The sequence below is a fragment of the Sturnus vulgaris genome, chromosome 10, assembly GCF_052056855.1.
Source record: "Sturnus vulgaris isolate bStuVul1 chromosome 10, bStuVul1.hap1, whole genome shotgun sequence".
NCBI classification, from domain to species: Eukaryota; Metazoa; Chordata; class Aves; order Passeriformes; family Sturnidae; genus Sturnus; species Sturnus vulgaris.
In genome coordinates this window covers 19,172,923-19,200,572 of record NC_142252.1, presented here as the reverse complement: position 1 = coordinate 19,200,572, position 27,650 = coordinate 19,172,923, and the positions used below count along the sequence as shown (strand labels likewise).

Below are 27,650 nucleotides of genomic sequence, written 5' to 3'. Positions count from 1 at the left end.
CTGACCTCCCATCTATTCAGAACTGCTTTGATTTAATCTACAAACTGGCTGCCTCTCCTGCCTGTGAGTTCTGTCTGTAACCCATGTGTCAGTGTTTTGAGATATGACCTGTTTCACGCTTCATTCATCTCATCTGAAGGACGGAAATTAAACTGGAGGGTCAGCAAGGGGCACAGCTCAAAATACACACACATTAAACTGGAGTCTTTTGTTTGGGCCCATCAGAAGAGTTAGAGCAACCATCAAAAATAATATTCAAGTGGAATTGATTTTCTTTTTCCTATTGAAATTTGTAATACTAATAGATGTGGAAGGGTGGCAAGTCTTGTCACAGAAGGAGGAAAAATAATCATGGTGCCTTCCTAAAAGACTTGTGATGCTTTTAATCATATCAGTATATGAGAGTGTGAACACCTCCAGGTTTAGTAGTGTGAAAAAGGCAGTATTTCCATTGTAAATCCAGCATTTCAAGCTTTTTTATGCTGATCATAATATTACAGCTTGAGCTGAAACACAGTGGAAAGTTCACAGCATGGATCACAGTGTTTTAAACCTCATCTGTCTTCCTTGGGTTTTGTTATAATTTGGAAAATGCTTAGCTCCAGTTCTTGCCCTGTGGAACACAGCCAGCAGCTCAGATGGATAATTCTCAGGGGCGACCACAGCTTTACAGAGCAATTTTCATACTGACTTTTCCTTGGCGAGGACAGTGAGTATGAGGGATGAAGCCTCACTGGCCATGCGAGCCTTCCTGCACTCCTGCAGCTCTGTCATGAGCTGCTCTGACTCAGAGATGTGCCCCCTTCCTGGACAAGCCAAGGCTCCTTCAGGCTGGCTGCAGGTGGACCAGGTGAGTCTCAGCTGCACAGGTATCAGGATGCACCCTGAGATGCTCATGGGATGAACACCAGACACTCAGTGGGACTTGCAGCTGAGAGAGCAGATGTTTCTCCTTGCAACCCCTTCTTTGTCACAGGTATGTAAAAAATTCCCAGCCTGCCGACACAGTTCATAGCATCACAGAATATTCTGAGTTGGAGGGGATCCACAAATATCATCACTCCAACCCTGGCCCTGCACAGGACCCCCAGGAATCACACCCTGTTCCTGAGAGCATTTTCCAAATGTTCCCTGAGCTCTGTCAGCCTTGGGGCTGTGACCACTTCCCTGGGAGCCTGTTCAGTGTCCAACCACCCTCTGGGAGAAAAACCTTTTCCTAATGTCCACCCTAAACCTCCCCAGACTCAGCTCCATGCCATTCCCTCAGGTCCTGTCACTGGATAAGGGATTGATGCCTGCCCCTCTGCTTCCCCTAATGAGGAAGTTGATACCACGTTTGATAAAAGTTCATTGCATTAACCTCTCGGGTATGTAGATTACTACAAGGTGATGGCATTTACAAGTAGCACCATCTCTGCTAAAAAAAACCCCCAGCAAACAAAAGGGCTCACAGTCAGCACCCCCTTGAGAACACTGGTGATTGTCACCGTTTTTGTAAATCATCTCATCAGTTTAGTAATATAAAAAGCCCAAATCCCTCTGTTTCATGTCTTTTTTCAACCTAGTATCTGTAAGAAATTAATTCAATTAAAACCCCTAACAATTTAAACTTAAAAGCTCAAGGAGACATTGTTTTGGAGGGTATGCTGCTGTTTGCAAATCTGCCTGCCAATCAACAACAGAAAAAAAATATAGTCATTTGTAAAGATGTTTCTTCACTGGAAGAAAAAAACCAGAATGATATTTATCAAAGGCACATTTGCCCTTGAGCCTGAAAAAAGAAAGCATGAAAATGCCTTCAAATTCTTTTTAGTTCTAAGGCATGTCTTTTTGTTCATGCTTAACTGCAGAAGAAAAATTAGGAACAAGTGTGTGCATATCAGTGCATGTGTTAGCATAGGCTTTAATTGGCTAGGAGTAAATTAATGGCTGCTTGCAATATTTCTGGCAATCTGTTATAAGCTATGTAAATTTTTAAAAGAGGTTTCTTGAAAAGGCTGGCTGAAATCCTGTAATTCATATTCTGCTGGGGGAATTGATTTGAGAAATAATAATGAAATGTTTTACCTCAGTGATGAATCTCAGTTTTGTAGCACTGCAATTTTTAAAATATTCTTGTAAATAATGCTATGAGTGTTTCTAAGAATAATCTACTTCAAATAAATATATCTGTCTCTGAATTAATAGCATTTTTTTCACTGCTCTTTTTTACCTCTTTTGTATGCCAGCATTCCAGGGGTTCATTGCAAAGCCAGCATTAGCTTTGATATTATTATAATAAATTAAAATCCAACATTTGTTACCATGTGACCTGCTCCAACAGATTTTATTATCAGTTTTGCTAGTGAATTCAGTGGGAACTTAATCAAATCTTTAGGAGGTAGGTCCCGTTTTATAGAGAGGAGTTGGGCATGGCCCCACACAGCACTGACACTTCAAGGTGAGCCTGCCTGGGTCACTTTGGTGGGAGCGCTAAACATTGATTGGGACAGTGGCAAAACATCTAACTTGGCTGCCCAGGGCACTCATTAAGGCTGCAAGAGGAGAATTAAAGTCTCACATGAAGGGCAGGGAGCTGAACCTCCCACAGTCACTGTCCTTCAGCACACTCAGGGAGAGGGAAAAGCTCCCGTGGCAGAGAAGCAACTGTTGAATGACCACATCTCCTCCCTCCACTCACTGATTCAACAGAACCACACAGACCACACGGGCTCTGGATGGTCAGTGACCAGCTCTCAAGACCAAAACAGAGATCTTTGAAAGGTTCACAGTGAAATACCCAGGGTTTCCCGCTGGTTTCCAGGGAAATCTCAGCAATTGTGCTTCAATTGAACACATACCATATGCCCAAGCAAGTTCTAATTGCTGTTCACCTGAGGGATGCACAGGCAGAAAGAGATGATTCCACTTTTTTGGGAGCAGACCGAGCAGCAGGAAATTCAAGCCAAAGAGCCCCACTCCTGAAACAACAAAGAAAATTGGAAAGTTTTATTCCTTGTCCAGGGCAGGTAATACTGAATGTCTTTGAAGGAAACCCCCAAGACAGGAACTGGCTAAAGCAAATTACTGGTATAGCTTTTATTATGGCTGTAAGTATAGCTCCTGTAATGTGCCTGACTGCCTTAGCTCCACTTTTCTCTTATCTTGTATATCTGACATTTTCCTTTTTATTGCTTAGCAGCATGTAAGAAAGTATCTTGTACTGTCAATAAATCTGTTATCCTTTAATAAAAAATTAGAAGCTACCCAAAAAAAAAAAAAAAAAAAAGAGCGAGGGAGGGAAAGAGAAGGCTATGAAAAAATATGGCTCGATGCCTAGAAAACTTCAATATGTTGTAAAGAGAAAAGACTGCTAATTAGGTCTTGCGTAGCCTATTCTAGTCCCCTCCGTGCTGCAAGAAATTTAACCCAGCTCACTTGGCTGATGGTTGGAGAAGTGGGAATAGAGTGTGGGAGCTCTGGAATCAGATTATTGAGATGATCTATGAAGTAATGAGTCAGTGAAATGCAGCTGGATGCAGGGATTTCACTGTTGGGCTCAAAACACAGGGAAAAGGTTATTAAATTAAACAGAAGGCTGGTCCACCCCACGGCTCATCATTACTCTTGGCTGTACTGAAGCCTCCCACCAGACTGGCCCCACATTTGCTTGTGTGCTGAGTGATGCAAAGCAGGGGAAAAAAGCTTTGGAAAAGCTGACTGCTACTCCAGATGCTCTCAGAGATCAGCCACGCTGTTTTGGAAAAGAGGAAGAAAATGGTGCAGGGAATACCACGACAGCTCTGCAGAGCACAAGAAGACCTTGTGAATGCCCTCCTTGAGCTCCTAGCTTTTAACATCTCCATCTAAGCTCCATATTTCTCTGGGATAAGTAGGATGCAAACCCGTGTGGAGAACATGACCTGGAGTTTGGGAAAGACAAATGGGATGGAAATGCACCTCTCAGAGCAGTCATCCTCAGAAGGCTCAGCTCTACTTGCACCTCCTATGGCCCAGGTGGGCTCTCTCAGGAGCCACCAGCTGGATTTGGTCCCTGCTCATCCAAGGGAAACCAGGAAGAAAGTGTTTCTCATGCAGGACCTCCAGCACAGCTGCTCATGTCATTCCCTCTGTTTTTCATTGACCTGCTGTTTTGGGAACAGCTGCTCCCAAGTCATTTCAGGTTTGATAGCGTTGGGTTTTCCTCCCTGCACTTACTAACAACCTGTCTGCAGCTTTTGCTGCTGTTGTTGTAATGACCTGGGTAGATCTGTCATCTTGCAGAGATTTTGGTGACTTAAACTTGGTAAATGGTGTCCTGATAATGATTTCACTTGGGAAAGGTGGTATTTTGAAATCTAACTACATGAACGTAGCTGGACATCAGCAGCTCGGTTATACACATTTACAGGCAAGAAAATTCAGTTTGAAAAATATGAGAACTTCCAGTGTTGTATCTTTGGGCAGAGGCAGGTGAAATAACATGCACACCTTCCCTGCTACCATGGAGTAAGAGAGAGTTGTTCATAAGCAAGAACACCAGCTACCTGCCAGCCCAACCAGGCAGTAGGCTTGGAAAGATATATGTATACACAAATAACACATGGCTTAATTTGCATACTAATTAATCGGTAACACCTTATTTGCATATATATTAATCTGAAGGTGCTATATAAAATTTTTACTTTTAGGGAGTGCTAGTGCATACTTGACAGTCATGATAATCTTCATTTTAGCTTAAGAAAGGAATTAGGAATGACTTTGGCTAATATTAAAATGCAAGTTCAAAAAGACAAATGGAAAACATCAGCAGCCTTGAGTCACTGGGGTAAACTCCATCGTTGCTAAGGAATTTATTCAGCCTTTGCAGTTCAATGAGGTGACTCAAAGAGTCAGAGGGGTTCATCACAGCCCTGTCTTCCCCTGGGCAGGTCCCTTGTGCCATAAGCCACAGAAATATGGTAATTCATCCTGAATGTTATGCTGCCTCTCCTCCCAGAAACTGCAGCAGGCATCGCAGGCAGAGCTGACAACAGACGAATGCTCAGGGAAATGTCTCAGCCCAGCCAAGACAGGGAAGTGGAGATGGGAAAAGCTGAGGTGGTTCTGCTCAGCTCACAAACCTGCATGGGGCTGAGCTGGGCAAGGGGTGTGTGAGGCCCTGGATCAGTGTCCCAGCCTGGTTGTGCCTTTACACCAAAACAACACAAACCAGATACGCTGCTTCATCCAAAATGCAGCATTTCGTGCAGTTATGGCCAGCCTGAAGGCGGTTCCTTCAGGAAAACTTTGGGGACAAGACGCTTCCAGGGCACTCTGGACCACATGCAAAGCTGGACAGAAACTCCTGTCTTTGTGACCCATGTGCCTGAGGACATTGTGCCATTGTCAGGAAGGGAATTCTCAACCAGATGAGTTTAAAAATGCCCAAACCCATTAAAAAATGGTTTAAAAAATTGGTCCACTAAATCTTTGACCCCAGATGTAGACATCTTGTGCTCACATTACTGTGGGGTGCAGGTGGGCTTCTGCTGCCTGTCCCAAGAAGCACATGAGGATGAGGATGTCCTGGCTGGAGCACTGTCATTGCCCTGCCTTTTGAGGCACAGGAGAGAGTGCTGAACAGGAGCAAGAGGATTTTAAGGCAACTATTCTTTACTGTGCAAGCTGCCATTGTAAACTGTGATTAAAGGTGCTCTTTTTGCTAAGACACAGCTCTTTTTTACTGCAAGCTCTGCCTTTAAATTCTGCTGATATTTTGAAAAGGACAGGCACAGAGGGAGTGCAGTGGGGGCTGGGAAGCATCTCCAGGCAGACCAGGTTGAAATGGCTGCAAGCACAGTGTGCTTTTCTCCCTGGGGCAAAGAAGATGACTGTGGTGACCAAGGGGATTGATATAGCTGTTGATTTTGGGAAGAAGCCTGTAGTGTTTGCTTTTTGCAGAAAGGAAAGCTCATGTACTGAGCAATACATTCCCAGGTGGTGTTATAGAGCCATTTAATCCAAAAAATATTTAGCAAATCTATACTGAAATCAGTTCCTGGGTAGGCTCATCTTACAGTGCCATGGCAATAAAATCAACTCTGTGTGATTCCTGTTCTTCTCGGTGGGGTGACTGAAGGGACTCAGGTTTTGAGACCTGGCACCTGGACATCACTTTTGGGGACCTTGGGTTGCGCCATCAGCAAGGGCAGGGGAGAGGGGATGTGAATATCAGCTTGCTAAACACTCCTGGCCAGGGGGAAAACCTTGCAAATCCTGCAGCTTGCAGAGGCAGGGCAGCAGCTCACGTGCAGGCAGCTGCCATCCCCTCTCCCGTGGCCACAGCTGTGCTGGAGGTTCAGCCAGGGCCAGGGGAATCCTCCACATCAGGGCTGCTCCCTCCCCTCTCTGCAGCTGGTCCCTCTGACTGCCATCTGGAAATACCTTTCCTCCTGCTTTGGTGCCAAGGAACAGCTTGCTTACACCTTGCTGCTTCTGCTCTACCCTCCATAGCCCTCCTCCTTGCCAAATTCCTCCCTGCAGTCCCCAGTGAATGGCACAACTCCCTCGTTACTGATTTGTTTTTACTGCCTGCCTACGAGCTTTCCAAAGAGTGCTTCAGCCTTAGGAAAACATCCTTCCCCTTAGCAATCTGGACGCTGTTTGCCTGGCAAAAGCCTTCAAGGGATACGGATTCTGGACCGTCACAATTTTAAAGAGGGCCTAGAGAGATTATAGTGCTAATTTTAAACAGATGGCCTTGACACTAAGAGATACCTTGATTAAATTAAATCTGTGCTCAGCAAAGCTCTGGCATAGCTACAGTGACCCTATTTATAGAAGATGCCATTGTGCTGATATCTGTAACATGGACTCTGCTTGGGTTCAGTTTCTTATCACCTGAAGGGAACAAACAGCACTGGGAAAACGCAAAATCTTATTTTTTTTTTTTTTTTACTCTCTTTTTTAAAGTCAGTTAAGCAGCAGGTAAGGCTTTCTGTGCAAGGAAGGAATTACACCCACGTAGCAAATGCCATGGGAACAGAGGAGCTCCAAGCACCCGTTCCCAGCTGCCTCCATGGGGAGGTCCCCAGGGAGCCCCGGCTGTACCAGCTCCTGCACCTCGGACCCGGGAGAGCCGAGAGCAAACATGCAAAATGTGCATTTCAGCTTTAAAAATTAATGTTGGCATCTATTTAAAAATGAGAGCTGGCAGCTCTCCAGTGGTTCACCAAGTACATTAACTTAGTCAAACGCCCATTACTTCCTCCCCTTCCCACTAACTAGAGTGTTTTGAAGAGGCGAGCTCTGCAAGCTCCGCAGCAAAGCACATACCCCTTCCTTTTTTTTTTTTTTTTTTTTTTCCATTTAAGCTGTTAAAAGCAAAGGCTATTTATAGACAGTGGATCAGAGACAGGCTTGGAGAAAATCTAGATGAGGGTGCTCGAAAATTTAGAAGCGAGGAAGGATTGCCTCAGAGCCAAGATTTAAAACACAGGAGTGTGGGCTCAGACCTGCATCCCAGCACCCAACACCCCCTACAGCTTCCCCTGCAAGGCTGGGATGCCTTGGCACACTTCTGCCCTCAGTGGGCTCTGATCTTCACTAGCATCTGTGACAGTCACACTAACACAAATCATGTCCCAGGCAAATTCATCCCTAGCTTTGTCCCTACGTGTTTTCCTGACACGACACTGACCCCAGAATTTCCAGCCAGAGCTGTCCCTCCCGACACCAGCCACGGCTCCCAAGCTGCTTTTGTCAACAAACACCAAGCCCAATGCTTTTGCAGCACCATCTGTGATATTTGGGGTGCAGTAGTTCTTTGAATACAACTGTGCAGTAACGAGCACATTCTGCAGCTGTCTGTTGGACACGGGAGATGTAACTACAGAGCTGCTTGGGGAATTTCTGGTGCATCCACTGTTATACTATCACAGCATTCAGACATATGAGCTGACAAATTTTGTGGCTGTAAACAGCAGAGGCTTGCTGAGAATCTGGACACTGGTGTATAAAATGGGAATACTTTCCTAACGTGAAGACAAGTGAAATGTGTACGGTCTTTCCAGGAAGTCTCTCAGCCTGCTGGAAAGCCTGCAATTGCTATATGGGTATAGTGTAATTTCAATATTGCCAGATCCCATAAGGACTTAGCAGTGAGCAGTGCATTAAATGCTAGTTTCAGAAGCCAGATTTGTAAGCCTATAGAAAAAGGTTTTAGGCTATGCTGCTGGAATGAAATGAGAAAGGAATATCTTTATATAAATCTTTTATGATTATGGGTATGTCATCTATAGACCTCTGATTTTCAGACCTCCTCCAAAAGTAGTAGAAGCCAATTATTCTCCAGAAAAAGAATACAGAAAGACAAAAATCACCACCAATGATACATTTCCCAGTAGATAATAGGTCAGAATCTGTGCTCTTTTACAACTAAAGAAAAACGGAATAACTGGAGCCCTTGGCTTCAATACCACAAATTTACCTCAGGGTCAAGCCAAAGCAGCAGAGATCAGACTTTGATCCAATGAAAATTTTTAATTATTTTTTCCCCTCAACATATGTTTTCTTCTGAAAAAGAGGACGTGGTTTCATTTTTGAGAAAAGTGTGCTGAAGTGGGTAAGGAGCAGAGCCCTGCTGTGCTGGGGATAAAGCTGTGGGGAACCACTGTGGGGAGGGAGGGAGGGACCAGGAGGGATGAGGCTCCACGTGGATCCAGCTCAGCCCTGCTGCAAGGGCTATGAATGCAAAATCCATTCATGATGTGCCCTTTTCCACATTGTTACTGCTCCCATAGGTTATACTCATATTACTACACTATTTATACTCAAGTGGGAAAAGCCCAGCAGCTTCCACACAATACTGGGGACCAGGAGGAAATCTGGGGCTCTCCCATTCAGCAGCCACTCCTTCCCCCTGCAACAACCGCGGCAGCAGCCTCAGGGCTGGTTTGAGATGAGATTCCTGCTTTGCTGACCTTGTACACTTCTCCTACGCAGAGAACCTTTACAATGCTTTGGAGAGAACGGGGTGGATTTTACCCAGATGGCAGAAAAATAACATTGCAGATTACTGCCATTGAAAGCCTTGTTAGAGTCTTGCTGTGCAATCTCTGCCATATATTTTAGCAAAATACTCACCCTACACTCCAAAATCTCATTAAAAATCAAATTTAAAATGGAAACATTCACCTTTTCTATCTTATAAGCTTATTGCATGTGTTACATGTGGGTGGTGAGCATGTTAGGTACAATTTAGAACATAATTTCCAGAGAATTGAAATGTCACCAAGAAAAGGATTGTAAATAATGAAAGTTTGAAAGGAATCTGAGATCTTTATAACAGATAATCACATTTTAATTCTGACTTATGGCTCATCCAATTGCCTACAGTTAGAGAAAAACAATTCCTTTTTTTATTGTATGGAAATCAGATGAATCAGATGAATCAGATGAAAAGCCATCAACATCACAGCTTGGAAAACATATACCAATGTTCAGTGATGTGAGCAAAGCCCATGAAACTGCTTCAGTTTGTGACCCTTTTTATGGGTTTTCCTCAAATATTTATAAGAGGTCTGTGTTAATAAAAACGTTAGTTGAAAAGTTTTCTAGAGATACCACAGATCACAGAATTGTTGAGGTTGGAAAATCAAGTTCATGGAAGGACTCCTACTGAGTGAGGCTGCTAGGAAAAGCTGGAAATCTCTTTTCCTCTCTGTAGGCTTTTCAGAGAGTCAGCCAAGGACCAAAATTAGTATTAGATCACATGGTTTCTCAATCATGGGGTTGGAAGACTGACTATTGAATGGTAAATAGTCAGAGTGAATAGTTTATCCATAGCCCCAACAGGCAGGAATGTGCTGGCACAATGCTTCGGATCTGATTTGAATATAAAAAACAAAATGCAGAGACATCAAACACTCTTTTAGTACAATTAGGAAAAGTAAAATTGGACAAAATGCATCAAATAAATTATTGCAAATGCTTTGCCTAATGACTGTTACCACAAAGACAGGCTGCAGTGTCCAAGAAAAACAAGGGCAGAGGATTTCAGTGCCTAGGCATGTTCTGATTTTGGTTTAAGCCTGTTTCTCTATTGCTGCTCCCCAAAACCTTGAAGCTTTATACTAAAGAATTGCCACTAATTGGGGCTTTTTGCAGCTAGGAGACCCACCCAATGAGAATTTCTGACATGAGCCATCACCAACAAACTAAAATGGCAAGACAAGCCATAAAGATAAGATTTTATGTAAAGTCCATCCCCGCCGAAAGCAAAACTGTATCCCAGAGTGTCCATCAGCCCATGGGCAGGGAGGAGAGAGGACCTCAAGGTGCATTTGTCCCCTCCTTGTAACTTCTTGCCTTTTGCCACAGCCCAGTGAATTTCCCAGTTCCCCTTGCCCAGGGCTGCTGAGTTATGCACACACGGATGCTCATGCACGTACACACTCCATTCAATGGAGGAAAAAAAAAAATAGTTGCAGAGCAACTTCCAGATAACTCATTTCACTCATGTTCTCCAGGTATCTTTCTCTTGATCCTCTGCCTCCCTGCTTTTTGCTAAACAAAATCGAGATCACTGCTTTCTCATTCTTTTCCTAAAAGAGTCTGTACAAAGCTAAGGAATAACCTTCAGTTATGGACCCAGGAGCACCCCACACACACGGAGGGTATTAATGATCACAGAGCAAGCCCTCACTGCTCCCAGAGGCTGCATCCCAGTTTCCACTGGCCTTGCACCAGGGTCCCTTGCTTGCCCTGGGAGTGGCTGTGCAAGCCCTGCTGGGTGAGTGTTCGTGTCCTGGGGTAGCCAGAGGGTATCCAAGACACACCACGATCCTGCAAATAACTGTTTTTCCTATTGAGTGTCTAACCCAAAAGTTAGGGAGCGAATATTTAAAAAAAATCACTTTGCATTGATGCAAAGCAGCATTTTTCCATGTTTTCTTGGCAAGAGATAATTATGGTAACAAGCCAAAAAAAAAAAAAAAAAAGAAAAAAAAGAAAAAACCAGCGTATCTGTTTAAGATCTGACTAAACAGTCTATTTGCATTTGTTAACCCTCGGCCTGATTGAAGTTGGGCTGCTCTGTACATGAGAATACCATATCAAATATTTTAAAAAGGAGTCAATTTCTTCCCCCTTCCCTTGTTCTCCACCAGGCAAACTCCCAAACAATTCAAACTGACAAGCACCCTCTGCATCTTCGTGACTCCCTTCCCACCCACGTCTTCCTTTCTCCAAGCTTTCCTTTCTGCTGAGAACCCTCCTCTCTGGGGAGAGATGCTTTGCCATAAAGACACGATTGTTTGAGATCCCAGTGTTGGCCTAGTTCAGCATTTGATGTCATTCCCTCAATTACCAACACTGAATTGCCTTTGTATTAAACAGGACAAAAACAAGGAAATGAATGAAAAATCACATCTATGGTGATACAAGACCCCGTCAGAAACCATCAGACATTCCTTCTTCACGCATATCCTCCAGAAAAAAAATCCTTTCCACAAATTTAGACCTCTGATGTCAACCACAGGCTGCCCCAGGTAAACACAAGGAGACAGCAAAGAACTGGTTTGGGGCTCTCTTGGGATGCTTTGTAACAGCAAATGAGACCATTTTACTGTGAAAAAAAAAAAGTATTGTGTGGATATGGAACGTTTCCAAACAAGAGACAAGGTGAATTTCTTTCACACTGCAAAACTGAATGGTAAATTTTTTTAATAACTACATATGTTTTATTATCTTGGACTCTTTAATACCTCACATCTCTAATTGTAGTAGTAATTATTAGCTCAGCTAATGAAAGCTTTGGAAACAAGATTGTGTGGGAGTATTTGAAGTCATGAGTTAAGTCTTTTAACTCAGTAATTGCCAAGGATTAATTCATTTTTCCATTTAAGCACTGAGAAGCTGGAATATTATTTCCTTGGACTGTATTTGTGCCTGGCAGTTCTGAGTTAATTACAACTCCATGAATCTCTTTAAATCACATTCAGAGGTTTCCAGGTGTAGCTATCATGAGGTCCTGGCAAATCCTTCAACATCTGCTTGGGAAAGGATTCCTGAACTTGAGTGATGGTGTTGTTCTTCTGAAGGTCTGCCTGCTGTGTACCTGCAGCCATTAAGGGCACTACAAATGCAGTGGCAGTAAAAAGCTTAGGCCTGTGGAAGTTCTCACATAAATAAGGATTATACTCATGAGTGTCTGGTTTGGAAATCATCCCCCTTAATTTTTTTTGGATGGAGACAAGGTCTTGGTCAAAACCCTGCAAAAATATAAGTTAGTGCATAAATCACCAGTTCACCAGCTACAACTGGTGGAAGAGGCTGAAAGGATGCACCAAGAGAGGGACACAGGGAGAGCCAAGGAGGTGCAAAGGGCACAGGGCACCCCTGGAGCTCTGTCTCCCCCTTTGTGCCACACAAACAGGGGCTGGGGCAGCCCAGCACTCAGCACCAGCTCCTCTCCTCTCCAGTCATGCCTTCCCCACAGCACTCCCAGCTTCCCTGCCAGGACCATATGGAGGCATCTTCCCTCTCAAACACAGAGGGACTGAGAACAGGAAAGAAACCTAAAGAGCTTTTTTATTCTCAGTGGCAAGGAATAGTTTCTTCAAAGCCACCAAAGGCTCTTTATCTATCCTGGGTGGTGATTTCCCCTTCCTTAAGGATGCTCCCAAGCACTAACACATCCCCAAGCTGTTCCTGGCCCAGTTACCCTTTGGTTTCCTGATTCAGGGCTTGGCATCTGCTAACCCAGAGCCCTCCCTGCCCTGGGGGACAGTAGGGTTTGCCAGCACAGCACAGCACTCTGCCAATGCCACAGTGCAGGAGGAGCCACATCACCACAGGGAAAGAAGCAGCCGTGTCAGTAAAGGCACTGACATCTGTTCTGAGCCTCACAACACATTTTACAATTCCTGCAATGCATTGAATCCCACTCCTGGGTCCTGATCCTTGCTTCCAGCACAATTTCTGTATTTTCTCCACCGAGACTCAAACATAAAAGACAAAATTTGGTCTAATTTCCTTTTTTAAATTTTTTTTTAATGTCAGTTGCTCACAATCTAGGTGAGCAAACCGAGATGCTGATCCAGCTGGAGAGAGGTGTCTGCTTGCAGCCCTGATGCAGATGCATGGACAATATTTAAAGCACAGTTCCATGGTAGGTATATCCTGTGGCTCACTCATTCCAAGCTGGAGATGTTGCCTAGGTTTCCACTCCACACTGTGCAGGACAGAAGCCAAACAGCCCTGGGATACTGATGTCACCCTGGGTCTTACCAAATGGCAGAAAGGGTGGCAGCTACCTTGAAAATGCCCAAATCACTGAGCATATCTAACCTTCTCCCTTGGGCTAAGCTTGGCAAGGAGATGAGAGACTCATCTCTTTCATCAGCTGAAAATTGTTGGAGCAACCTGAGTTGCTCAATTGTTCAGAGGCAAACCTATTCAGCTAGAACCTGGGCTGGGGCCAAAAAGGACTCCTTGACTTTCAGCTCTCTCTCTCAACTAGAACATTGTATTCCTATATTTGTTGTGGTCTATTACTCCTTATTGTTAATTCAAGGTTTATTAAAAATTAACATCTGTTAACCAGAGACACTAATCTCATCCGGACTTTTAAAATTCTGGAGTGCCAATTACCCTAGACTGCTAAACCAAAAAAGTGTAACTCTACTAAATCTTGTTGAGCATTTTCTTTAGTGGCTATTAATCTGAAAATTATTTCCTTTTCCTCACCTAGTGTGAGCACAGCTCTCTGCTGCTGTTTAAAAACAGCACAGAAAATTTTAATCAAACTTGTTTGGTTTTTCTCTGCATCATTACACTAAATTAAATCAATAACTTTCAGGTGGGAGGGAGAAATCCATGATTTTCTTGTTAGCTCTTTGTGCAATTATCTTTCTTCATTAGAAACACCTGAGACCCATGCCAGAATAAAAATTAATATATAGTCCAACCTTTAAACTGCTTTCTTTATTATTCATGTTTTTTTGAGTGCTGTTGCTAACTGTCACATCAGAGGTCTGGTGGGTTATAAGTGGGATCATTAAAAATAGCTCATTTTAGTAATAACACAGCACTATTCATATTTTACTCGGTATTTAACAGTCCACAGGAGATTCCCGTAGTTTCTCATTTGCCAGATTGTCTCTTCTAAATGTCATTGTCAACCACTCACATCCAGTTCATCCTCCTGAGCAAAATGGCTTTCATAAAGCCAACCATAACCAAAGCAGCTAAACAGATGGCAGACTGCATCCTTGCAATTTCCTCAGGCTTGAGTTTCATCCCTTTAAAATAATAACTCCCCTTGAAGTAAGTATGTTCCTTTGTATTAAAACAAGAGATATAATAATTACAGAGGCTATGGAGCACTGAATGAGCAAACTAAATAAATGCAAGAGCAGGTAAGGAGACTGCAGAGTCCTGCACACACTGACCCAAGATGGTCTGGGCTATATGCTGAGCATTAAATTCAAATTTAAGTTCTTGTGTTTAGACTCACTGGAGCAATGCTTTTCTGGGGCTGATCAACTCCCTGTGTCAATTCCTTATGACACAGAGGTGAAAAGAGTGAATATTTCAGCACGAGAAATGGAAAGCAGCAGTGCCATTGCTGGCACACGTGCCTTCACACCCTCTCGTCCCACAGCCTGAGGACGATGGTGACAGCTGCTCCAGGGTGATGTAGAGGCTCCTGGGACAGGAGTTCTGTTATCTGCCAGTGTGGCCCTTGTGCTTCACTCCCACTCCCTAAAAACCTCAACCCCAGCCTCAAGCAGCAAGGCAGCATCAGGCATACAAGAAACAGAGCAAGGAAAGGAGGAAAATGGGTGAAGAAATATGAGTGCTTTTGGATCCGAGCTTTAGCTCTGAGGGAAAACTAAACTGCAGCCCACCACCTCTGGCCAGAGACTGAAAAATATAAATAATCAAGGTCCTGCAGTTGGGGTGAGACTCGTGCCAACAAAACCATGGCAGCTCCATCCTGGGCAGGACCAGCCCTGCTCTGCTGCCCCCTCTCCCCTGTAACCCCTCTGCTATCCTTCTTTCCATATCTGTTCAGAAAAACAACTGAGAAAACCGAATGCCCTTCTGCTGTGATGTTCTCACCCCAGCAGTGTAGGCTGTAAACCCCTTATAGAGTAAAGACATTTATTCCCACTGGAAAAAAACAGCTCCTGAAGGGAGACCAGCAAAGCTGTATTTGGTCATCTCAAGAGATCCTGCAGTTTAAACTCTGACTTCTAAGAGCTAAGCACCTCTGAAATTCAGGCCAAGCTCCTGAGCTGGTGCCAATGAAGTGACATGTGGCCATGGGACAGCCACTGCTGCCCTGGCTGGGGCTGGTGTTTGGCCAGATGTGCAACTCAGAGGAGAATTGCTGGTCTTCCCAAAGGTGCAGCCAAAGTTCTGAAAGTATTCCCCGCATCAGCCCCTGCCCACTGCTTCTCCAGGAGCAGCTTTCTATTGAGCTTTCACCCCATTTACGTGCTGCTCCTGTTCTTTGAGAAGCTCCGACTTTGAAATGCTGCCTGTGAGGATTCTACAAACCAGCTAACCTGAAACCTGGATTACAAAGGGGAATAAAAAATGTTGATCTGTGCAGCCTAGTTTGGGATGACTAGTTCTGTTTTCATCTCCTTGCCCATATGATTTATTTCAATTATAAACTCCAACCCTCACTACAGTTTATACAGTTCTTAGTGCAAGGAGATGCTAATCTCTGTGTGGGTAACTGAGAGTAAATCATCATCACAAGAATATGTTAGTTAAACTGTTTCATTCAAGAAGATTAAGAGAAGAAGATTCAAATTTTTAAAGTTCAATAAATGCTGTCCACATGCCTGTTCCTTTTACCAGGGACATTATTTTGTTGCAGGTTAATACAGTGTCTTGCAATGAGCCTCAAAGCTCTTCCAAAGGATGTCTCTTCTCTGATACAGCTCCCTCTGGGGCTGGCCCATTACAGCTGTTCAACATCACACTGGGGCACCAGTAATAATAGTACTCACAGCACTGACATAGCATTTTATACTTTCAAAGCACTTAAATTAATTAGTTACAGAGCTAAAGTATGGGTTCGGGCAGGATGTGAAAAAGAGAAATATATCCAGTGGAAACTACAGGGGGAATTTAGGGAAATGTAATGTAATTACCCAATTTGGAACCTGGCCAGAGCAGTGCTGCTCCAAATACCATGGGACCTCTCTGACCACACATGGTCAGGACCTTGGCTTCGTGTCTGCTGCAAAAGATGAGGAAGCCCTAACAAAATGTGCTCAGTCATCAGGTACAGGAAAGGGATGATTATACAAAATCCTGTTGCTCCCTAGACACCTCATAGCTACAGGAGCCCATATCGACTCAGGAACTTACAGATATTTTCAATTAAACACTTCCAACTTCTGATAATATTTACAAATTATCCACCTCACAAGTCCATTAACTGGTCTTAATTGGGTTAAAATCCCCAAGCAATTACTCATCTCAGGCATTCCCCTCTGCACCTCCCCAGCACACACATGTGTACCCTCATTTTGGCTAAAACAAGCACATCAGGTGGTTGTGTTGCTGAGCCATGGCATTGCTCCATGCCAGTTTGGAAATGTTAATGTCATCTAGACATGCAAATGTCACAGGAGACCGATTTTAGGATGCACAAAAGAGAGACCACTAATTGGAAGGAAGCGGCAGAAAGTGATTACAATTCCTGCTCACCTCAACAGTGCCTGAAGAGAAGGCAAAAGGCTGACAAAACCCAGTCAGTCCTGCAGGCAGGGCTTGGGGTGTGCCACGTGTCAGTGGTGGGGACAGGGCCATTGCAGCTTCACAAAATGTGTAGGGTGCTGATTTGGGGCAGAGCACTCACAGCCTGCATCCCACAGGGCTCAGCTCCCCAGCAATACCTGGATGTGGGTGCTGAGGGATCTTTGAATTTGGAACAAAAAAATTCAAGAAGGAGCTGCTGGCATCTTTCTTTCCAAGCAGTCTGGGAGCTCAGCTTAGCTCAGAGAGCCCTGGAGCAGCTCTGGGTTGGAAAGGCAAGATGGGAACCTGTCTGGCAGACCAAGCACCAAGGAGCCTTTTGTGCCTGTCAAGGAATTTGGACTCTCAGGTCTCATCATCAGTCATCATCATACTTACTACTGAGAGCTCTGAGTGTAGGGATTAAGGAGATGCTTTGCTATAAACATTTTAAAAAATAAGAGAAAGGAAATTGGCCCAATTGATTAATATTTCTCAAAAAATGTTACATTTTGTTAACAGAGTTTTCCAGCATGTGGAAAAAGCTCATAAAGGACAGCTCTTGGTAATATCACACTCTCCTCTGACAGACTGCAGGGACCAAATCCTCTCATTTACACAACTGTCACATAAGCATCAATCCATCAACTTTCACAGATATATTCGTGATTCTTACTAGCATAAGTAAAACCAAGCTCAGAACTTTTCTTGCATTTTCAACTCTCTAGGATTCTCATCTCTTGCAGATCATTTAATCCAGAGCAGAGCACGTCTGAAGTTTATTTACCCAATATATTAATTCTGATTGTGTTTGCAAACACTGTCCCTTGTGGGGAATCCTCTCCACACCCGAACTGCTGCCTTTGCCATGTAAATGAGTCCCAAGCTCAGACTGCCCTGCACACACACTTCCCCTCAGTACCACCAACACAGCCCCTTTAAAAACAACAGTCCACAGCTTACAGCTCTGTCCTGACAGCTATAATTTGATTGTCCCCTCAATATTCAGCTTTAGCATGCCTTTGGCCATCATCACGTTGGCATTTCCCTGCTGTGGTTTTCCATGCTTGACTGAGCTACCCCCAGCACTGGTGTACCTGGGGTAGTGTCCTCCACCTGAAATGGCCACACCACAGTAACCAGTGTGAGACCTCCAAGGTATCTTCTGTGAAATTAGACTTGGTTTTGTGTAGTTTAGAGAACTCTTTTGTAGGATTAAAACTCACTTTTCCTCATACTATAACGTGGAAGTGACCAGGCAGCAGGCAGGAGGAGGAGAGAGACCTTTTTTCCTTAGAGGCTGCTGTTTGTTGGGTGAAAATAACAGATCTAAACCTAAACAACTCTGGGTGACTCAACAGGACCCTGCAGGATGTGGGATCCAATGTCAGAATGATGGATGTGCTCAGCTCTGCCATAGGTGTGCTGTAATGAGCTGCCAGGGCACCAGGGCAGCAGCAGTGCTGCTGGTTTGCTTCTACTGAGAAGGGCCCAGTGCTCTGGCTTGGGTAATGAGCTCCCTTGTACACACAGAAACAGGCACAAAAAACTACTCTGGGTGTCTTCAACAGCACAGGCTCCTGCAAACACATCACACCTGACCTTCTGCCACTGCACCAGCCTGTCACAAAATCTGAGTCATATTCAACACCCAGCTCTCATCTCTGAAGTGTTCAGTGGCCCGACCCATAGGGATATTTTTAGCTCCCAGGTACAAGGTGATTCCCACATCACTGTGCTTTGGCACAATGAAATGTTCCCCGAGTGGTGGGTTTGTCTTTGCAACACCAAATTCTCTGCTTGAGGCAGCTGTGGGCGGTGGAACAGACAACCAGAAGGAAAAAGCAATGCAACCCTTCTGGCTCAAGGCTCATCTTCCAGAATTAGTACTTGCTAATGTAAAAAAGTGTACACATATATTCCTAAAACTCCTGCAAACCCAAGCACTACAGAGCACTCTCTCTGAATGCTGTTCCAGAGGGATGGAGGTACAGGCAGGCACACTGCAGGAACTGTGCCCTCACTGCCACTGGAGCACATCTGGAAAACCATCTCATACTAAAAGCTCAAAGGCACAATAATCCAAGGGAATCCAGTTCTCTCAGTCATTCCTGTGGCTTTGTCTGGGCTCTTTTTAATGAGACACAGCAGTTCACCATCAGGCCACCTCTCTCCTTACAGAGAAAGCTTTGCAAGGACACGTGTCTCTCCTGATCCTGATTTCCCTCTTGCAGAAGCCAGGCTCTCCCTCCAGCAGGAGGTGGGAAGAGAACAGTGCATCAAGTTCTGGTCTCTTCAGGGTCATGACAGTATGATAAACCAGGCTGTAGAGTACAAAGAAAGGAAATGTAAGCCAACTACAAAGCCTAACAAGGTCAAAGTTATCTCTCTGGGTGGGTCAGATGCAAATGTGGGACACAGTGATTTCATGGTGCTGTTAGCAGGGTGCACAAGGGTCACTCAGAGTCCATCTGCACACACAGCCTTGGCCCTAGGCCCTCTGCAGCCATGCTGGTGATGCAGGGCACACCCAGTGGCTTTTGACTCTGTCAGATGGCACCAAGCCAGAGATGCATCTTCTGTGGATGTTTTCATTTTTTGCAGTTTTTGTAGAAGGGTTCACTGGTTGGATATAAAGTAGTCCCAGAAGCATGGGTACATTTCACGTTTCCTTGTATGTGGAGACTTTAAAGACAGCCTTTATGTTATGCAAGTCAGGCAGGAACTGCAAAAGAAATTAAGGCAGGGTGCTGGTATTCTGACTTTATGAGATCCCAAAGTGGCTTCAGCAGGAGCTGTGCTATGGACAGAGCTCACCCTCGAGTGACCAGGGTGAGAGAAAAGGCTGTGTGTGCACAGCCTGCCCTTGGGAGAGGCTGGAGTTATCCCTAGTCCTGCTTCACCCCTTTTCTGGCTGCATATAGCAGTGAATAATCACAATACAAAAATGGTGCAGCTTACTCCCACGGCCTTTCACGTTTCCTAGAGAAATAAACCATTTTCTCTGCTCATCAGAGGAAGCCAGGGGAAGTCCAGAGGAGGTCTGACTTCCCAAAGCAGCAGACACCAACAGTGCACCTGGCTTTGTTCCAGCACTGTTTTGCTGTGTGTCCAGGTCTCTCTGGCAGCACTGAAGCTCGGGCACAAAGCAGGTTGTCACCCCTGAGCTGTCACCCTCCAGGAGGGATTACCCTCAGCAGCCCTGGGGAGCACTGCATCCCTCTCTCCATCCCACTCCACGCTTCCACTCCGTTTTCTTTTAATCAACCCATTTTACTGTGCTAGATAAGTTATCTTTCCTTGAAAGGAAGGGAATTAGGTTTCATCAACGAGCTTTTCAACAAGTTGTCACCACCTCAATGATTTAGGGTAGGCAGAACACCTCATATTCCCAATTGCCCTCATGCCACCGCAAGCTGCCAGTCAGTGTGAAAGCACAGCCCACTATAGCATCTGCAAAGGTCAGAGGTGAAATGTTTTCACAGAAAGATAATCAAGCCATAAGATAAATGCTTCATCAGGAGGAAATGTCAGCTCCGGAATAAGGACAGTTATTATATAAGACATTTCTTTACCTAAAGGAAGCAGGTTAATATACCTCCAAATTACTATTTATCACACCATATAATGTTCCATTTCCAGTGTCATTTCCACCATGCTTTCTATTGCATGTGTGGAAATCAATTCAGAGATGAGTTAATCCTTTCTTCTGTGTGTTTACAGAAGCAAGTAAACTAATTAAGAAAAGCCACAACAAAGGGAAACACCATGTAACAAAGAAAAATAATTATGTGAGATGGGCTTTTAAAAAAAGTCAGCCCTATGCAAGTCCTTCTATGTTCAAATTTGGCATATCACTTCAACACATCATCTTTTGCAGCTAGGAATAGGAAAGGCTCAAGAGGGAGCGTGCTTGGGTTCCAGCAGGGAAGGCAGAGGGGCACAGTGGAGAGGAGCTCAGAGCAAAGAGCCTGCAAGGAGCACAAAAGGCATTTAAAAAAATGTCTCGAAGGACTCATCAGCAGACGTGAGGTATAAAAGCATGAGAGAGCTCACACGGGAGCCCTGGAGAAGAGTCAGAGGCGGCTCCTTGTGAAGGAGGCCGACAACTGTGTCAGAATTGGAGAGGGCTGGAAAAAACCACAAAAGCACTGCAAGGAAAGAGGGCAATGCTGCTAGAAGAGCTGAAAAGTTAAAGCCAAGTGCCTTTAAGAGTGCCACCCATTAGGAGAGTGATGGAGTGACAGTGGATTTGAGAGTCTCAGAATGAGGAGTAATTTCCTTTCAGGAAATTTGCGACCTTTAAAAAAATTCCATTGATGAACACTTTCCAACAGGCTCTTAAAAAAAAAAAAAAAAGGCAACTCTTTTCGAGCTTTTAAATTACTTGCAAAGCAGCCTAGATTATTTTTACTGCAATGTCCTTCTCCTTCCTTTTCTGGGCTGAAAGTCCTCCTTCATTTACAGGAGCCTGCTCACAGGGTGTGCTGAGACCAGCTCTGAAAGCTCTCCCTGCACAGCCTCTGTGGTACCTGGGAATAAATCTCACCAGCCTAACCACTTCTTCAGCAATTACAGGGAAAATAAATAATCCTCAGATGTGCTGCATAGAACCCCACAGAAGTAACACTGTAACATTGCCGAGCTCTGTCCTGATTTCACTCTCATTTTTACAGCCCAGCAGGTTTATATTTCCAAAAGGTATTCTGTGACCAGCTCCCAGGCATCTCACACCCGACCAGCAGATCCAAACTAGATATATTTCCTCTTCAACAACTCTCAAGTCATTCAAGAGATAAATATTTTTTTGCCTAGCTGACAAGATCTACTTTTGGCCATGTTGTTTCTCACCCACCACCTTGCTCTAATAACAGTTACATTTTACAATTTTCAAAAGCTGTCAACATCATCGATCTTCCAGACTGAATGCACTTGTCTTCTATTATATGTGTTGAATTGCTTGTGCCACAATTAAGTCTTTATTTGGCTGAAGGCAGTTTACCTCCTCTGCAGCGTGTCATTTGCTCTCTAGCAGAGTAATAATGGTGTAGGGCTAAAAATACATATGTACATTAAAAAAAAAAAATAATACTCCAGCAGGGTCTTGTAAGATGGACACTCTCCACATGGTAAACTATCAGTCTGGTGGGATAATTGGTTTGGTTTGATCAAAACTATGAGCTCTGACAGAACAGAGCGTCTGGCAGTACTCGCGGCTCAGCATTAAAAGAGAAGATTGTCTTTGTCAGATCCGTCACGAAAACTGGAAAAGGAGAGACTGGACTGCACTGAACAAAAATGAAGGGATGTCCTCTAAATCCTAAAGACTGTGTGCCTTATTTATCCTGGTGCTGCACATTTAGTCTCTACTGTAAGTTCTCTGTGATCTCTTTTGATGTCTTCTATTAAAGGGAAAGAAAACTGCTAGCAAAGACATCCCACAGAAGGCCTATCCATTTCTTCCTGCCTCTTTAGAAGGGCCACAGTGGCCTGAGCACTGCTAATTATCCAGGCAATGAAAAATGAAATGATGCTGCCCGCACTGGTAATTGGAAAATGCATATTATTTTATTGCCATCTAGAAAAACGACTGTTCAGGTCTACAGCTGACACACCCCAGGTTTGCACATAGGAAAGGGTGCAGAGAACATGGCAATCAGCTGCCCTGGTGGCCTCATCTCCAGCTAGAGCACTTCCAAGCACTGTGTCCTGCCTGGGCTGCAGCACCTCTTCCAGAAAAACACCCCACCTCGGTGGCCATCCTGGGAGCACACAGCTTGCAACTCTTCCAGAAAAACACCCCACCTCGGTGGCCATCCTGGGAGCACACAGCTTGCACTGCCCAGTGCTGCTTGCTTCTGAAGCCACCTGCACTCCCCACAACCAGCATGCCCAGCAGCACGTCACTGGTTATTCATCATATCCCAGACTATCTGCACCTGGACCTTTTGTGGTGACACTCTAACACTCCTGGCATTTAATAAGATCCACGCCTCACTTGACAGACATTTGTAAAAGATGCCATGTTTTGATTTGTAGAACAAAAACAAATTTGGTCTAGAATCCTGCCATCTGGTGACTCCAAATAATTTTTTGCATATGGTTACAAAGGCTTGTGTCTTTTACTTTGCTTTACCACTTGTCATTTATCTGTCCTTCTACAGCCCTTTACTCTGTGTATTGCAAAACCCTTTGAATAAAAAAGGTCCTTTCAGCTGAATACAGCACTTTTGTCTTCATTTTACAAGCAAAGATATGATGACATATAAGGGCAAGAGTCTTGGCCAAAATCACTCAGCATGACAAAAAAAAGGATGCAGTGCAACTCTCTGAATCCACCTTCAAACAACACTACCCTCAGCTCACTAACAGGCTTATTTTGTTTTAATAAGGTAAACTCCTCTGCTAAAATAAAACCAGAAAGAGAAAAAAATCAGATGGTGTCTTCATGATATTAGACAGGAGATGAATCATTATTTTGACAAATGTTGTTTTTGTCCCACTGTTCAGTGTAGCAAAATAGAAATGGGCTTAGAAAAGAGCTGGCATGTGCCTTGTCCCAGGTGCCCTCTCATTCCAAACCCTGCTTTCTCTGTTCAGTCTGGCAGCAAGAACCTGCCCACACAAAACCAGGACACCTCCAAATTTCAGGCCTGGAAACAAGAGGAAAACCCAGCGCAGGGGCTGAGTCGGTATCACTGAGTGATGCAGATAATCTCTGATTAGGATTCATATCACATAATCCACGCACATGTGCTCTGCTGCAGCAGGCACAGGGGCCAGCTCTCAGCTCCTCCCATTGCCTTCAGGGCAACCACGAGGGCTACACCTGCCCAGGACACTCGCCATGGCTCTTTTATTGGCAAAGTCCAGCATGTGCCACAATGGCGTGAGCAGCAGAGAGGCTGGACAGTCTCAGGCTTTTTCACAAATGCGGGAAAATACAATCCCAGAGAGTCACAGATGCTTTGAAAGCACCCCAAACCATTCCCTGTCAGGAAGGAAGGAAGGAAGGAAGGAAGGAAGGAAGGAAGGAAGGAAGGAAGGAAGGAAGGGAGTTGCAGCTCTCCAGGGCATGTGAAATTGGATGCTCTTCTTTCCTTCTTCTCTCCCCCTTCTCAGAAGGGACTTGAAGTGTGACTTGTCCCCAGAGGTGCAAATATACACTGAGGGTATCCAGCTTGATGTCCTGCAAGGAAATTATTGTTCTTGGCAAAGAGATGGTTACACAACAAAACCATCTCTTGGAAGCCTCCTCCCACACTCAACTCATTTTGCTAATATTTTCATTCCTAACGAAGGAGGCTGGTGCTGATGGAAGAGGAGGAAAACTGAGCTAAACTGCACTTCTGCTGCTGTCAAAGAGTCTAAAATCAAAAGCTGACTACCAGGAACAGACTGGAGTCAGTGTACTACCACTGAGATCCTTGGATGGACAAAGTATTCTTATCCTCATCATTATTGCTTTTCCATGTTTTCTTTATGGGGCTGAAGCACATGGCACCTGAATGCCACCAGCTCCCCTGAGGCCAGTGCCCCAAATCCTGAATTTCCAGCACAGCTCCACCCCAGGTCCCTCTCAGACCTTCACCAGAAGCTGTGCCTGGATCCAGAGAAGCACAGGGGCAGCACTGTGTGTCTCACAGTGTGTGTCCATGGACAGGCAGAGCTTGTGTGATCAAACCCTCCCTTCCCTGCACTGCCCAGATTCAGACCATGTGCAGACAAGGTTGGAGGACGGCTGGGAAGCCTGAGCACCAAGAGATAAACACACATTTGACCATCCCAAAGGATGGAAATTTTGTGGCTCTGAGGTTTTGGTCCCAGTCCCATACTGGGTGTAACTGTGAAAGCAGAACAGTGTTCCCTAAAGTCAGCATGACTGGGCTTTCTCCATGAACTTTATTTATAGAGGGCTGGGCCCTATGAGGGAAAAGCTGGGGAGAATTTTCATTCTGCCTGCAGGACTCGCAAGGATTAGCTGACAAAGTTTAGTGACTGGGAATTCTGCCCAGATTCAGCTTCAGGGAAGGAATTAGCAAACTGGTTTAATGGATCAATCTCTTCACTCAATTTCACGATGTGATGGTGGAGATGTGAAGTTTGAAGGAGGATGTGCATGTCCCACAGAGATTTTCCACAGATTCGTGTCTGACTTGCACACCCCCATGTGAAAGTGAGCTCCCTCCCCGCCTACAGCAGCCTGGCAGGATATCAGAACAGACCAATCCAATTTGTGAAAAATAATTGATCCAGCTGCCTAAAATCTCTGCCATTTTCTCACTCCAAGAAGTATATTTTTGCAATTATCACACATGTTGAGCAGCAAACACAGATGAAAGTTCAGTTTTGTCTCAATTCACTGCTTGAAAGCTATAACTATATATATTTATACATACACACACATATATATATATGCAGGCATAAAACAGTGCTCCCAAATGATTTCTGCTGAGGGGGAAGGCAATAGTTGGTGCATACTCTTTGCTTTAGATGGATTTTTTTCCCCACTATTTGCAGAAAACAATAATAAAGAACAGACAAAATAAAAATTAAAAAAAAAAAAAAGTAGTGAGAAATAGCAATTGTTCTGAAGGGAATAGAAAGGACGAAGGAAATGAAAGGAAGTCATTGATCCAAAATGCTCTGCCATTTGATAGCCAAATAGCTCATTTCTGAGTGCTCTGAGACCTCTCAGCACAGCTCTGACACCCCAGTGCACTGGGTGATTACCCAAAGCTCATTTAAGTCTGTGGGAAGGACTCTGCCAACCCAACTGACTTTGGTTCATCCTTTAGCCATGCAGATGATAAAATCTGAAAAAAAATATTCCCATGAAAGAAAGGGTGTGGAAGGCGTGACAGGAGGGAATGTTTCTTGCATTAACATTTCTGAAAAAAACATTTCTCCTGCAGCTCCCACTAAAACCAGGGCAGCAAGAGCTGGTTTAGGGAAGCCTCTCCGTGGGGTAGCACTGAAGCATGTTTGTTCACTTGTGATTGAACATGTCCTCAAACATGGCCATTCACTAGGGAGAAAATGCTTAAAGTGGTTTGGACCCTACACTTGTAGGGTTGTTGTGTTGAGGGGGAATGAAAATTTAGGAGAAGTCCATGTACAGTTGAACTCTGTCTTACATTGACTTCTTATCATGGAAAAACCTGGGAGAAAAGATTGACAGGAACTGAGACAATTTGTGTGAGTGCTCTGAGAGCCATGGGACACACCCACTACAGCCAGCTGTTACACATCTGCTGAAGCAGCAAAAGCTGGTATCACCTGTGTCACTTCTGGAAACCTGGAGAGAGATTTACCAATTTGTACTAACTAATTTATTTCTCCTGTGTGCCCTCTACTTACAACACCAGTTCTGTGGTTGACATTGCAGAAATACAGGATACGAAAAGGAAAGCACCAGGATTGTCATTATGGATCTCACTCTACCAGCAGCAAATCCCCTGAAAAATTACCTTAAAAGCCACAAATGTGGCCATTAGATGCTGCCTGATGTCTTTACTGAGCTCCTTGGTCGTGGTGCTTTGGACTCCATGATTCCATGACTTCCACAGGGAAGCTGAAGCCCCTTTGACCTTGGATCCCACAGGTGTTGCTGGACCTGCCCCAGGCTCCCAGGGCACCGAGCATCCACTGATTTATTCATTAAAAACAAAAAAGAAAGAAACAAACAAACAAAAAAACCCCAAAACAAACCCAAAAAAGAAGGAAACTTAAGTTCTTCGTTTAGGCAACTTGCATGTGATTATTGTGGGGGTAGAGGGAAGCTGAGAGGAGCACTCCTGCTCTCCCCCCACACTCACCCCATCGCCGGCTCGCCCTGAGCTGTGTCTCGCTGGAGCCGAGCCTTGTTCCCATGGAGACGCCGAGGATTCTCTGCCGAGAATGCGAGTGATGCCACAAACACGGGGAGGAGTTCCCTTCCAGAGCCACGGATCCCATCTGTGCTGGGCACCAAGGGATGTCTCCCCCATACTGATGCCCTGGGCAGCCTTCAGCTGCTGGATGCTCCTGTGTGGCACCAACCATGCCGATTTTGAGCTGACGTGCAGGCAGAGAATGCAGAAAATATTTCCCTAAAAGAAACCCCTAAACTGCCCCCTAAAAAGCAGCCAGAACTGATGCCATGGCTACGGTACATACTGGGGATAGAAAATCTGAGAATGTGGGGAATACCAGCATCTTGCTGAGCCACAAAGAGAGCCAGTCTATTGTGGAATACAAGCAGGAATCCAAGGTGGGACCTGAGAAGGGTAGTGGTGGTTCAGCTCACAGCAGCTGGAAGAGGCAGGATTTTCAAAACCCAAGGGAAAGGTGTTTTGGTGGGGAGCACACAGCTCTGCCCACCAGGGAACACCCAGTGAGGGAGCAAAGCAGCCCCTGCCATCCCAAAGCCAGGATGTGTCCACATGGAATATATTCTGCACCTTGAACTACTTAAGAAATTACCATTTCCTGATAAAAGAAGCAAGAACAACATGTTTATATGAAAATAATCTGGAATTTTCTTTTCCCAGGCATCTTTGGTGAGACTAATGGTAATAATCAGATACTGGGCTGGAAAGAAGGAATTACTTAATACATCATTCTTCCCAAAGCAGACCTAACCTTATGTACATACTTCTTGTCAAACAACCCCACATGTTTTTAGAGGCCTCCAGTAGTGGATACACATGTTGGTCCACAGAAAATCAACTCCATTCTGTTTTTAAATTCAAGTTCATCTCTTTTGAAAGACTTTTGTCATTGGTCACCAGACCACAATTACGCACAGAAGTTTTTATCCTGCTCTGGAACATCAGAACCTTCTCCAATGTCATCTGGTGGCAGGCAGCGTGGGAAACAGCTCGTGTTTGCTGCATACTAAATCTCCTTTCTCAGCCCTTGCTCGTCCTGACAGGAATGCTCCTAAG

The 27,650-nt window shown here is 44.6% G+C and overlaps 1 protein-coding gene across 6 annotated transcripts in view; it reads right to left on the bottom strand.

Annotated features, from left to right (window-relative positions):
* The window catches only part of LOC106850304 (uncharacterized), a 98,724-nt gene extending 71,804 nt beyond the window's left edge, over positions 1-26,920 (bottom strand). For 3 of the 6 annotated variants that reach the window (XR_015805771.1, XR_015805769.1, XR_015805768.1), the window contains exons 1-3: positions 26,541-26,920; positions 26,193-26,370; positions 2,874-2,960 (exon numbers count right to left, since the gene is read on the bottom strand). Coding sequence is in view for 2 of the 6 variants with exons in the window: in XM_088171006.1 (XP_088027132.1) it covers positions 2,874-2,960; positions 26,541-26,766 (313 nt within the window). In the remaining 4 variants the exon portion in view is untranslated. The remainder of the gene's footprint in view (positions 1-2,873; positions 2,961-26,192; positions 26,371-26,540) is intronic. The other 3 variants (XR_015805770.1, XM_088171006.1, XM_088171007.1) reach the window with 2 other exon arrangements.
* Positions 26,921-27,650: the final 730 nt, after the last annotated feature.